General features: G+C 38.2%; 1 protein-coding gene across 2 annotated transcripts; it reads right to left on the bottom strand.

The window, feature by feature from the left end:
- Nucleotides 1–335: 335 nt before the first annotated feature.
- hspa4l (heat shock protein 4 like) lies at nucleotides 336–10,294 on the bottom strand. Of its 2 annotated transcripts, XM_030126935.1 has the most exons (20): nucleotides 10,170–10,294; nucleotides 9,894–10,058; nucleotides 8,850–8,907; nucleotides 8,563–8,703; nucleotides 8,188–8,310; nucleotides 8,000–8,099; nucleotides 7,024–7,157; nucleotides 6,681–6,925; nucleotides 6,524–6,600; nucleotides 6,283–6,434; nucleotides 6,046–6,152; nucleotides 5,717–5,850; nucleotides 4,782–4,978; nucleotides 4,563–4,637; nucleotides 4,145–4,288; nucleotides 2,826–2,951; nucleotides 2,617–2,724; nucleotides 1,583–1,702; nucleotides 1,301–1,462; nucleotides 1,019–1,207 (listed from the first exon to the last, which is right to left on the bottom strand). In XM_030126935.1, exons 2-20 carry the CDS (start codon nucleotides 9,998–10,000, stop codon nucleotides 1,019–1,021), a joined length of 2,499 nt encoding a protein of 832 aa, XP_029982795.1. In that variant the 5' UTR covers nucleotides 10,001–10,058; nucleotides 10,170–10,294. The 2 variants fall into 2 exon arrangements, with proteins under 2 accessions (XP_029982796.1, XP_029982795.1); XM_030126936.1 differs by lacking the exon at nucleotides 10,170–10,294 and having other exon boundaries at nucleotides 336–1,207; nucleotides 9,894–10,000.
- Between the last annotated feature and the right edge of the window lie 3,556 nt (nucleotides 10,295–13,850).

Genomic DNA, 13,850 nt, shown 5'->3' with positions numbered 1-13,850 from the left:
TTGTAATAAATTTTTGTCTCTGTAACTTTCTACAAAAAATGTAGTTAGGTCTTGTTTGTGTTAACTGGTGCACACCAGTTAGTAATAATAGTGATTTTCTATTATTTAAAAGAATAATTTTCTGACCAATAGATATTAAATGTATTTTTTTATAGTATTTATTTCATGTTACTGAAACACGGTAACCACCTCTTTATTTTTAACTTTTTGTGTGAGCATCTAATCCCATGATCTCAACACTATGTCCTTTTCACTGTCCTGAATATCTGATCAAGACAAAGGCATACTTTTTCAGATTCTTCACTTGAAAATAATTGAGATAAAGAAATTTAGTCTTACAGACAAATGTATTTATTTTTGCCATTTTAAATCCCAGGACTTAAATATGGAAAAATGCAAGAAAATCAGAAAGGAAATAGGCAACCAGTCACTTACTAAAGAGATCTGGTGTATCAAGCATTAACACTAGGAATGTGTCCTTTATGTACATATATTATATATGTTGACTGCTTTTATTTACTAAAATAGAATTTACAGTTTCTAAACATGAACAGCATTTTAAACTTATTAATATACAAATATAAATAATTTGTATTATTGCATACAAATGAATAGGCCTGCAATTGCAACTGTTTGGACAGTACTGTTATGTCTTGTGAGTGACAGGATTCACTGCTGGAATCAAGGGATGCAACCAAAAAAAAGCATACTTTCCTGTATGGTACAGTTTTTCATCAGAATCTGAGTTTAATCTATTGCATCATTGTTTCATTTATTAAGTATGTCAAACCTTTGAGAGAACAATGCACGCCATCATCACACATAAGGATGAAAAAGGTAAAAACAAAAAAGCCCTAAAAGGTCAAGTCCACCAGGGGACACAAAAAAAAAAACAAATCCACAGAAGTGGGTAATGATGGTTGAGAAATGGTCCCAGGTATTCATGTTTCTACTATCTAAATGGTCGGTGAAGGTAAATGCAGCGATGGTTGCAGAGTTTGCTTGTCAGACATTGCTCTCAGTCCACTTCCATCTCCTTTGTGCCAGATTTTGTTTGCTGGCTTCCTTTGGTCTCTCCCTTCCCTTCTGCTCCTTGTTTGGCTGTTGGACTATTATGAGCTCCAGTGTTCTGGTCATTCACTTCAGGAGCCTCCTCCACAGTGGGTTTTGGCCTGTTGATCACTGGATTGCATATATCATCAAGTTCCTGGGGAGAAAGACACAGCGGGTATATGCATAAAAAGGACTTTAGCTGATCCTGTTATGATGCCAAAAATTGAATTAAAATGTATTGACTTACCTGTATTTTGGCAATGATGTCTGCTACTTTAACAATGGGATCTTGAGTAATAGCGAGTTTACTCTGTGCATTCATCTTGTTGTTCATCCAGCCCATGCCTTCATTTACGCTTTTCTCTACAGTGCTCATTTCCTCTACACTCAAATGCAAGTATCGCTCATCCTGGGAAAGTATATGAAAAAAATAAAGCAATAATTATTATAATTTTAATGGTAAACCTTTTACAAAACTTGGAGGTCATCAGACATAGAATGTTCACAGTTGTATTGTTTGTTTGATCACCTTCTGTTTGTAGGAATCCACAGCTTTCATGTAGAGTTGCAGTTTCTTTCCTAACTCTTCAAACCCCCTTGGCCGGTCCTCATGTTCTCTGTGCCGGTCCTGAATGGGCTGACCCAACCTCTAAAAATGACACATTCATATCATTTTTAACAGTAAAAATTAGATCATATATCAATTTAAAAAAAAACAAAACATGGATGCTAAATTTAATAATAATAATGAAATAGATTTCTATAGTGCTTTTCAAGGCACCCAAAGCACTTTACATTATTGATCCATTATTCATTCGCTCTCACATTCACACTCTGGTGGTAAACTACATTTGTAGCCACAGCTGCCAATTCGCATTGAACAACGCCCCCAACCACCACCAATCATACACCAGTGTGAGTGACACTGGAGGGTGTAGTGAAGTAGGTGGAGTGTCTAGCCCAAGGACACAACAGCACAAGACTAGGATAGAGTTATGGTTTGGTTTGGTTATCGGATGACCCGCGCTACATTCTAAGTCATGGCTGTCAATTGACTATTCTGTTGACTTCTTTCATACTGCCAATAGATGACTTTGCTTCACTTTTTTTAATCTCAATGTGTTGTTAGATATTGCACATTGCAGGAACAGGGAGTCAGATTCAGTAGAGGCACACTGTCTTGCTGTCTTGCCAGTGTTGTACACTGAAGGGTAAAGAACAAAACTGCTAAAACACATACAATGAATAATAATCCTGTTTTTCCTGAATTAATAGCCATAATGAAAATGGTATTCCTAGGTGTCATGCTTCATTCACAGCTGATCAGACCTGGAAAAGATAAATGCCACAGACTGCTGCAGAGTCATTTGACCCAGGGATGAATACTAACTGTACCTGATTGTATTCTTTCACACTCAAGACAAAAGCCAGATTTTAGTGACCCAACGGGGGGATTGATGTTACTTCAGTATCCCAAGTGGCTTCTCAGTGTTTCAGTGCATCAGCCATTGTTTTCTCTGACAATACACTGAGGAAAAACAAGCCACTGCATTGAATACAAACCTTGAGGGCATCTAGTTTATCCACATAGACTTGTTTGGGTTGGTCCTCTCCATCCTCATACAGCCAGTTCTCTGTGTCTTCCAGCATTAGTGTAAGTCGGTTACTGTCCTGTGAGTAACAGAAATAGACCATTTTTTTTACATTGTACATCCTTTAACTGTATCACTGTACAAAATTGTTGACCTAAGGTGTAAGAAAGCTGCACTTACCTCCTCAGTGATATACTTTTCATACACTCCACAAAGCTTATCTCGCAGATCATACACGTACTCCTCCACAGCATTTTTAGCATCATTCTGCTCTTTTACCAGTTTGTCCTGGATAATCATCTGGCGCTGAGAAGACAATACAAAGCAATTATGTGATTTAACCAACAACACAAAAAATACAACAAGATATCAGCCTCTGGCAAAGCATGTTTAAAAGGGTTAGTCTCGTTTGTTATAACTAAAGGCCTATTTACACCTTAAATTATAACAAGCACCTAAACTCAAGTCAAGTGTGGCAGTTTTTACAGACTGAAATGGAGCCAGTGGCAAAGATTTCAGGAGGAATACATCACCCTAAATATCTGTATCATGTGCACCCTCCACAATAAAAGACAAAAGAGGGCTTTTATTCTGAAAAGCTGAAATGCTGCAATGTTACTCAAAGACACAATAAAGTGGTATTTCTTTCCTTCAGCAGTTGGTATTTTTTATTTTTAAAATATGAGTTGTGAGCTCATAAAACAATTTATATTTTATGTCAAACATAATTATCCATGTCAGAGGCTTTAACAAGGTCATGTAATCTCAAAAGACAGATGTTTTCAATGCACATGAAGTTGTGAACATAAGCACGAATGTTCCTTTCGATTGTTTCATCTACCATTCCCCTTAATCAGTGAATCAAATAGGTAATTTTCAATCGCTGGTCATGCTTTCTCAGTGTAAGTTCATTGTGCAATGATAAGAAACCCAGTCTAACATTTCACTGAGCAAATTTGATTATACATACTGTAGCTATTTAAAATACATTTTTAACATGGTTAAAATTGTCTTTTGCTGTTTTTTTTAATAAAAAATATGCAGATGTTGTGGCAATTCATGATGTACTGTTGTATGTCTGAGTTCCATGAGGAAGCTATACTTCATAAACTCTCATAAACTTTGTGAGAATAAGGCACTTAATCAGAAAAGGCACAAACTGATGACTAACAATTCAACAAAATGCAGAAAATGACATGCATCGATTTGCATTAAATATGTTCCTTCAATGTAAAAAAAAAAACAAAAACCCTACACCCTTGAGTGGGGGGACGCAGTAATGATCTCTAAACTCTCTCAGGAGCCAATCAGTGTTTATAAACTACAAAAACAGAAGAGTGATTCATCATGGTGGTAATCAAAGACCATAAGCAGACAACACCAGTACATACAGTATAATACATATCGGGTCATATTTCCACTCTCGCTCACGGCTCATGTAATCAACGCTGCGATCGGACCATGACTCAGGTTTTCCGAAGGCCAGCGGGGGCACTCACCTCATACTCCACAAAGTTGTTTAGGACATCACTGTCAAGCTGTCGAATGTTTTTGGCCATGATGGGCAGATCAATACTCTTCACCTTGACTTTGGGCTTATTTCCAACTGCTGTTGGGTCTTGCTTTTCACCTGCAGCTCCGTCCTGCATTTAAACATCTTAGATTAATCAGTATATCTTTAAGCTCCTCTTTACTCATCAAGAAGTGATGTAAACTGAGCATGTTCTAGTGTTATTCAATGTATTTGCATGTTTTTTTTTAAACTAAAGATTTCAAAAATTCTTAGTTTAAGGAGGTGTAAAAAACTTTGTGTTTTTTCTTGTCTCATCATATATTTGGATCAATAATGATAAAAGCAGAAAAATATAAATAACTGATGCTGGCCTTTGTGTTTCTCTACATTTAAGCCTGGCTGACCTTACTACAGGAGCTGTTATCATCGTTCTGCTGGTCTCCCTGGTTCTGGCCATCCTGGTCGACCTGCATTTTGGTCTGAAACATAATATACAGTTAGCTAAACAGTTCAAATGGTCTTTCTAACAATTAGTAGTGGATTTTCCTCAACTGAAAAGACTACTGGTAAATCATCCAATAGTAAGATATTTAACATATTGACAGACTGACCTCAAGACTCACCTGGTCCTCTGCTCTGCCTTCATTCTGCACCATTGGCTCTGAGTCAATTTGCATGTCTTCGCCTTCTCCTTTCTGCTTCTCAATAAGAGACGCACTGGACACACTGAAGATGCCATGGACATTGACACGCACTTTGACTTTCACTTTGGAGCTGTCGCCATCTGGCTGGGGAACCACATTCTGGACAGAAAAGCATCCTGGTAACAGACGGAAGGGAAATGAGTGGGCTATTAGAGCTCATCAAATACATGCACTAAACAAGTTGTGTTTACAGGCAGGTGGAAGTCCAATGACGACCACTTAAAATCTGATACCCCACTTGAGAGTACACCCCCTCACAAAGCACCACAGCAGAGGATCATCAACAGAGATGCTGGCAGGCTGACTCATTAGGACCCCTCTGTGGGATGCTGTACCTTGTTACCATCATTTCTGAAGCTGCATCTTCAAAATGACGTACAGAACAGGCATCAGTCACTTCCCTGGATGTGTTGCAATGTGTCATGTTTTTTTTGGATTCTAGAAAACCTGTAATGGGCCTTCCAGTAAGGACAGCCAAACGCAGGTTAAACAGTAGATCAGTTTGACTAACAGAGTGTTTTAATAAGCTTACCAAAGGTTGATTATTTCTCTTGGCATCTCTTTCCCTTTGACTATGTGCATGTTGCCATTTTCAAAGTCCCTGTCACCACATGAAACAACAACAACAGCCTACACACGGAAAATGTGTAGAGTTTTGCCAAATGCTTGGAATGTGCCTGCCTCATTGCAACAAAACCTGCTTAGTTCTTTCAGTGAATGGTTGCGATAAAAGAATATGTTCAGAATATTTGCTTCTGCCAGCACTAGCACACAGTAAAACAAAGTGTAGATCTGGCTATGTGAGAGTAAGTACAGTATGTTTGACTTTAAAAGAGCAGAGAAAGCTTCAGTACCTATCCTGTGATCTGAATACGGCAGATCTTGTGGGTTGCTGTAGAAGGCTTCAAGGTCAAAGGGCTCCTTTTTGTGGAAGGTTATCACTTTGGAAAATGGAGCAGCATGATTTTTACTGAACACTTCACACTCTCTGTGACGAAAATACAGTAGAAGAAAAAGCAAAGTCAGTTTATGAAAACATAACACTGTCAGCATTTGCTGTTTCTTTCCTGCAAGCTGGCTGACCTGGATTCATAATGTGGAAAAAAGGAATGACTTGTATGAAATGTCTAGATGTATGTATCATTACTGCTTTATGTGGTAATTCAAAATGAAATGCCCTTGCCCCAATCCGTCTTCCGTAGGTGATTTCCAGCGCAGAGTAATAGGAAAAGGAACCACATCAGTGATTGAGAACTCCCGTACCTTAAATGCTGGTGACAAAATCGCACACTACACCCAAAAAAATCAGCACACACACACACACACACACACCACAAAATAGAGACATTATATATTACATTACTGAACAACAACATACAGAATGTATGAAAAACAAAACACTAGCTGAGCAGAATCGTACCTGCAGTGCACTGCCTCTAGCGACGGCTTCATCTGCGTTAAGTGTGGTGCTGACATCTTTGCAGAAGAATTTAGAGATTCTTTCTTTAATGGCTGGAATTCTTGTGGCTCCTCCAACTATTTCCACTGCATAGATGTCGTCCCGGCTCAGCTCTACCGCAACACATAAGCAGGGTTAAGTCATAGTATTTTAAATGAAAGGTTATTCAAAGAGAATACCAGAGCAAAGTTAAGTGACGTACTTGATTGTTCAAGGGCTGCTTTCACTGGTAGCTCCACCCTCATCAGATACTGAGCACACATATCTTCAAAATGTCCCCTGTGAATTATACATTAATGAGAACATGGTTTCACTACAGAGACGCCAGATGGAGAAGGTGTTTTAAAAATAATTCGTACCTGTTCATCCTGCTGGAAACGTCAATGTCATTCATGAAACACTCTATGTTCAGAGGCAGGTCGGAGGAGTTGGCACTCATGAGCTTCTTCAGTTTCTCACACTCCTGATGAAGCCGCAGCAGAGCCCTCGGGTTGTCCTTCACGTTCAGCTTGTACTTCCCCTTGAACTCCTCACAGAAGTACTCTACCAATGCCTCGTCAAAATTACGCCCACCGAGGTACGGGTCAAAAGCCGTGGCCAGGACCTGTCACATCCCATAGTTATTGAGTTTAAACATATTCAGTAAATGCATGGTATACAGTCAAAGCACATGGACAAGTATGAAGTGACCTATGAACTGACCTTAAGTTTGCCTTTGTTGAAGGCTGTGATGGAGACCTGAAATGAGGAATGGCCCATGTCCACAAATACCACATTTCTGGGCTTCTCTTCTGGAGTAGGAAGGTCCTGTTTGTAGATCCCATAGGCCAAAGCAACTGTGTGGTCCAAAAATATAGTATAAATATTTACAGCAAACATACGTCATGCATGATAAGATGTAGAGAATATAAAGCCGAAGTCCTGCCCCCTTCAGTTGTCTCCCATGGGACCTAACTTCAGTATAAAAATGGATTAGTCAATGGCAAGAGAGAGGTAATTTTTTTGATCCTGTTTATGCATCATTTACGCATAAAACATTTGTCAATTTAACAGATAATTTTTGATAAAAGTCAAGAAATGTGACAGTTTGTTGATGTGGTGATGTAACGTTACCATAACTCTGTCAACAATGTGTTAAGAGTCACTGAAGATGCCTCTGCAGCTTCATCATGACCAGAATGTACTGATTTTCACCTCTTCAGACTTTTTTTTCCCTCACTCTTAAAGATCAAGGTAAAATTTTAAGGCAGCGGCCATTTTGCAATGAGCTCTACAGTCCATCTAGCTGTTTAACAGAAAACTAGATGTGTCTTTTTTTTTTTTTAATTTTTGCAATAAACTGTGTCTTCCTTGGCTGATAACATTATCCTTTTAAATGGCATATGTTTAAATTTCTTTGGCCACTGACTGCCGTTCTTTAGTTAGGTCTCATGGGGCCAAACAGGAAGGGGTGGGACTTGAGCTCTCTCTGTAACTGGCTACAGACAGGCTGGATTAGGTATATCAATATGTCACTGGATCTGTGTTTTACGTAAGCTAAAGCTACTGTTAAGTGTGTTTTTGCATATTAAACTACAATGGTTTGACCTAAATGAAGGGTTCTGTACAGTCAGAGGTATTCTTCTGACTTACTGTTACACACCCATTCTATTAATATCTTTTTCCAAAGAGCACTGACCTGCCGTGGTATCATTAATTAGCCGTAAACAGTTCAGCCCTGCAATCTGAGTTGCATCAAACACAGATCGCCTTTCAGCATCCGTGAAAAAACTTGGGACCTGTGAGACAGAACACAGATCAATATGTTTCATTGAACTGTTTCATGAATTACTGCTGATGGTCCACTGTAATGTTTTCATCACTCACAGAAATGACACAGTCCACTACTGGCTTTTTCAAGGCGCTCTCTGCTGTCTCCTTCAGTTTGGTAAGCAGCATCCCAGTTATCTGCTCAGCTGTGAACACTTTATCCTCATCCAAATATCGCACCTGAAAATAGGACACAGCCACGTAATTTGGGGCAAACCAAAATTACACAGTAAAGTGAAATAAACATAAAGCTGATATGCTATTAGAAGGTGATATATAGGGAAAAAGCTACAACAATTAGGCATCCTAGTCACTTGTCATGGTACAGATAAAAGAACAAAAGTGTGCACTGACAGCAGCAAAAAATGGTCAGGCTCAGAGAAAAGAAACATGAAAATGAAGAACCTGCTGGAAGTTTGTACAGTGCTTTACCTTAATGCCAGTGTTTCCATTAGCCAGCTTATGTAAGCTGTAAGGCAGTTTCGGTTTTTCCGTTTGGACAAAAGGGTCGTCAAATGCTCTGCCATGGAATTTTTTGAAGCCGTGAACTGTATTTTTGAAGTTTGTAATAACCTGAAATCATAAATTACTTATTACAATACAAGTCATTATTATACAGTTGTTAAGTGTATGTTTTTGTTTTTTTTTTTTGTTTTTGTTTTTTTACAGCATTTCATATAGTAATGTTACTGTATTGTGATAAAAAAGTGTTATCTCACTTGACTTTTTGCTGCATTTCCAATCATGCGGTTTTTAGAAGCCAAAGACACACAAGCCCTTTAAAAAAGACAAATACGTCAGCAAAATGGGTACACTACAATATAATTAATCTTGTTAACAGATGTGTCAGGTGAGACAGAACTGTAATTGACTGACTGCTGTAGACAGAATCAAATGTCAGGTGCTGAGAGGCAGATTTCGATCAGGGGAATTTCACAGGGGAGTCTGAGGAAGAACTGCAAACTAGGACAGTGGGACAGAGCTGTTCACCTTCAAGAGTAAGCCCTTTTTTCTAGAAACGTCACCTCCCACGCTCATTTAACTTTTCCTTTGAGGAGATCTACATCAACTTGTTCTGTTTACAGACAAAGATGAATGACTCTGGCTACACAGGGTTCGGGGATCCATTTCACACTGGCTTGCAGTGACAAGTCACTCCCTAGTTTCACCTTGCTACAAAAATATCCCTATTCAGTTAAAGGTACAATGCTCATTCTCCTTCCCAGCTGCACGCTTCTATTTGCAGGATGCTGCATCACATGCAATAAATGGAATTCTATTCCATTTAGTCAGTGATATGAGTAAACAGCTTACTGCATCCTCCTCTATAAATTAACCATGAGTACATATTCTGGGATGAGTCAGATGCAGGTCTATATGACATGTCATGTTAGATGCTTTTTGATTACATTTGGAAAATAAAAGCTAAATAACATCATGTCTGTTTCAAGTTGCATGCTCATATTGTAAGTATGATGAGACGCACTGCGCAGTAATGCTCTCAAGGTTATCCCACACCAGTCACCTGTGTAATTTCACAAAACGACTGACACATGCGACATTTTGACCTGCGTGTGCCTGATGTGGTGAATAAACCCACAGTCACAGGCCTCATCCCAACCACCACCACCACCACCACCACCTCCATCCCCTGAGTGTCTAATAGCCTGACTGCCGGTGCGCCTCCGGTTGCAAACATTGCGTAAGTAAGTCACGGTTTAGAACACACATCACAAAGACGATGTCAGTACATGTATACTTACGGTGTGCATCTGTCACTGTATTCATTGGCTATGGTTTCAATGCCACCGCTCCTGGCCACAGCGATGTAACAGTTTTGGAAACCCACATCAATGCCTACCACTGACATAATGAACGCAGTAAATTCACCTCCTGAAGTTCTCCTCCGCAGCGGCCACACTGGACACCTATGAGCAAAAACACACAAATAAGGCCGGTCTATTCCTACACAACATACACTAATTAAGCTTCATTCTGCTCCAAAAACACACGACACAGCTCGGCGAGGCTGCACTTACTGAATTACTCGCTGTTATGTAAGTCAAGCTGTTTATAGCAAACTCATTCAACGTAATCCCAGGGAGCGGTGATGTCCAGAGCGGATTCTCCCTCTCAGAGGCGGCCTTAACATCACCCAGCGGCGGTGACAGATGGTAGCCTCTGAGCCCGCCCCCCGATACCTCTGATTGGCTAGATTATACCCATTGGTCCTACGTGATTGGCGCAGCACCCAATCGATAACAGAAACATCTAGAATCCACCAGAAAGAGGGAAAATACGTCGCAAGTAATAGACGACCCCCCCCTCCATCACGAAGCTGGACGCCTGTGTGTTTAAGGTGTATGTTCATTTACACACTGATGTGTTATAGTACCTGTATATTAAAATCTTTTTTTTTTTTTTCTCATACTGTTATTTTTTATTAATTTAGTTTCTGCTTATTTTTGTATATAATTTGCAGTAGGTTTCCAACCGATGTGCCTTATTCCGAATTTCATGAACATCAATTTTGCAGCACATATGAATTGTTAATTCTGTTGAAGGGCTCTGTTAAATTTCTAATAGCTTGTGTGGGGACAATTTAATAAAATATAACTGTGGTCAGTGAGAACAGAGTTCAATATAAACATAAATGACTCAAATTCTCTCTATATTTGTAGAAATCTATCTTTAAATGTTTAGTCGTATATATTTCCTGTACATCCAAGGATTCTATTCCTTTTCTACTACTTCTACTACCAGTAAACTTACTATAAACATTACTGCTACTATTATTACTACAGCTATTGATTTCAAAGAAACTGCACACCAGTGATCCATGTCAGTGTATTAGTGGCGTGCATTGTAGTGAATGAATGAATGAATGAACTATAGCTTCCTGTCATTTTAAAGAATTCGTGAAAATAATGTGCTATTTCATTAAAGACTTAAAGATTAAAACATTTAATAACTGTTGAACCACTAATCCTATCAATAAATATATATAATGTATAATATAAACATCAAATATAATATACATATCCATTCAGGACTTGGAACGACTCATACTCATGGGGTCACAACCCTTCATTTGAGAAACCTGGACTTTTAATATAATTGGTGCACGAGTACAGATATCAGTAACACTGAAACGCTGAGGAGACCAGAATTAGATTTAGTATATTTATATAAATGTGAAGTTGAAAGCATGTTCTGAAAGGGATGATGGATTATTCTGACAAAAAAAAGTGATCTGCGTGGTCATTTCCCTGTTTCATTAAGCCTATAAAAATATGTATAAAAATATGAATTGTTCATATGTTCTATATACATTAATAGTTAGTGTTTTTTTTTTTTGTTTTTTTTTTTTTAATAAAGATGACTACGGTAAATATATAACAAATGTACAGTATGGAAGGACAACCGGTAGAGGGCATGTTCCATGTCTCTGGAGGTTTCTGTTGCTGTACTGCAGGTTTCTCCAGCAGGTGGCAGTCTAAACATTAGTCAGTTGAAGCTTCTACTACCATTCACAGAATCCACTATGAAGCTTATTGCCTTATACAAAGTTACAGCAGCACACATGCTTTAGTTTACACTGTAAAGAGGCTTAAAACATAGTAACAGTTATGAATGAGCTGCAGATCAGAGTATGACAGCATCATGATCGTGTGAGCTGTGTTATCAGGGTCTTAATCGTGTAGAGTGGACTTGTGATTCTTAACTGGTTGAAACAGGGTGGTCCAGTAAGATGGACAAGCTCAGTCTTGAAAAAATGAAACAGATATTTTGACAGTGTGGAGAGAATAAGAATAAGCCTAAGAATGACCAGGGTCAGGAGTTCAGAGTGTATCTCCTGAATACTGAGCATTGAAACTCAGGAGGGTCAGGGGTCAAGTGACTGATTTAGTAAAAAGAGAAAAAACTGAAGTGATTATGAGTAATATCATGTTATTCATTCATTCAGTCTGAACCTAAGGTATCAAAGTTGATGTCCAGTGTGAAAATCCTGAAGTCTGTCATGATTTAAGGTGGTTTATTTCTGCAGGTGTAGGATATTTAAGTTTTCTGAAGTCCACAGGCCAGAGAAGAACTTTATGATTCAGCCAACCAAAAAACTCCACATGTAGTACTGATCTATTATTGTAGGTATTTTTAACCCATAAAGACCCAAACAGACACCGGTGACCAAAACCATTTACTGATCTGAACTGTTTAATACTGGTTGATCCACTAATCCTATCAATACATGTAAATAACTGGTGCAAAATGCAGTTTGTCGTCTTTTCATGTTCATCAGATATGACCCATTTGGACGTTCAGAGGCTCCATAGTGAATGTGGAAACACCATCATCTTCTAAAACATCGATTCACAAGTAAAACCCCTAGAGTTGCATCTATGACAGTGGATGGAGATGTTTTGTTTGTTTTTTTTTAATTCAGTTATTGACACATTATTTAAGAAAGGTTCAATGGAGAGAAAAATGTATTTGGGAACTACCATAAAATTAGCATTGGGTCTTTATGGGTTAATATAATGTAAAATGATCATACTGCCAAAGTAATTGGTTATTAAATGGATTCTTCATTACATCCTTGCACCACAAGGAGGCACAAGACACAGTAAATTAAAATGTTCCTCTCAAACTGGAAGTGAACATGTGGGTGCAGCTTTCCCCTGTTACAGTGAACATTGCATCTACTCTCTGATATTTAATTAGATTGTTATGGTTATCTATGCATCCACAAGAACAATTAGTGAGGTCACTGACCAGCTTTCTCCTTATGTTCTGTATCTGTGATTTTAATTACTGGCACTGAATGCCCAGAAAAATGTTCCAGTCTGTTTCTCTATATGTAAGTAATACAAGAATGAAAAGCTCATGGTAAGGCTAAGAAATAAAATCTTCATTGAGGTTGAAATTGTTTTGTAGTTAGGGATAATCTCAGACTCTTGGATACATTTTGATAAACTAGTGAATAATGTTTGAAAAAAATGGCATCATTGTCACATCCTTAAAAAACACAATATATTCAGCATTTTTCATAATTTGATCTCAATAGTTTGCTGTATTTTTAAGTGTCTACATGTTCAGGCTTCTTCTTTAACCCTCAAAGCTATGATCGACCCACAGCATCCACTGTTCTAAAACATTTAATAACTCTTGAACTACTAATCCTACATGTATAAATACATTGAAATATTTCAGGTAAAATGCAGTTTTTCAGCTTTTCATTGACATCAGATATGGCCCATTTGGACATTCAGAGGCACTGTAGTGAATGTGGAAAAACAGTCATCTTCTGCAGCATTTATTCCCACAAAATCAAACAACGGCGGTTGAAATTACTAGTTTTTATGCTCAGTTAATCATATATTTTGCTTAGCTTTTCTTTTTGATACAATAACCTTTGCAATGGATAATATAATAAATTGTGGTTAATCACCTAGGAAAGGTTAAATGTAGAGAAGTAAGTCATTTGGAAGTTGCCTCACCTTTAAAGGTTAATAAATGCATTTGTTTTAACAATATCAGTAGGCAAACAGTAAGTATTGCATTACAAAGTCTAAAACCTCATTTAGACATTCAGCCTTAACATCCATTCTTCTTTTGAGACCCTTATTCTTACCCTAAACTAGGGTTGGGTTCAAACAAAACAATTTGAAGCCCAATATGCATGTCAATAGGCTTCATTTGAAAGGCAACGTCATTTAGTT

Source organism: Sphaeramia orbicularis, chromosome 22 (assembly GCF_902148855.1).
Source record: "Sphaeramia orbicularis chromosome 22, fSphaOr1.1, whole genome shotgun sequence".
In the NCBI taxonomy this organism is placed as follows: domain Eukaryota; kingdom Metazoa; phylum Chordata; class Actinopteri; order Kurtiformes; family Apogonidae; genus Sphaeramia; species Sphaeramia orbicularis.
The sequence above is the reverse complement of the archived record's forward strand: the minus strand, read 5'-3'. Positions and strand labels throughout refer to the sequence as shown.

Bases quoted from the DNA above. Each gene is read 5' to 3' on its own strand.
- hspa4l (XM_030126935.1), bottom strand. From the start codon at position 10,000: ATGTCAGTGGTAGGCATTGATGTGGGTTTCCAAAACTGTTACATCGCT. The intron at 2,952-4,144 runs GTGAGTGCCCCC...TTGTCTTCTCAG, and splicing joins ACAACTTTGTGGAGTATGAG to CGCCAGATGATTATCCAGGA. The intron at 1,208-1,300 runs GTAAGTCAATAC...CTTTCTCCCCAG, and splicing joins ACATCATTGCCAAAATACAG to GAACTTGATGATATATGCAA.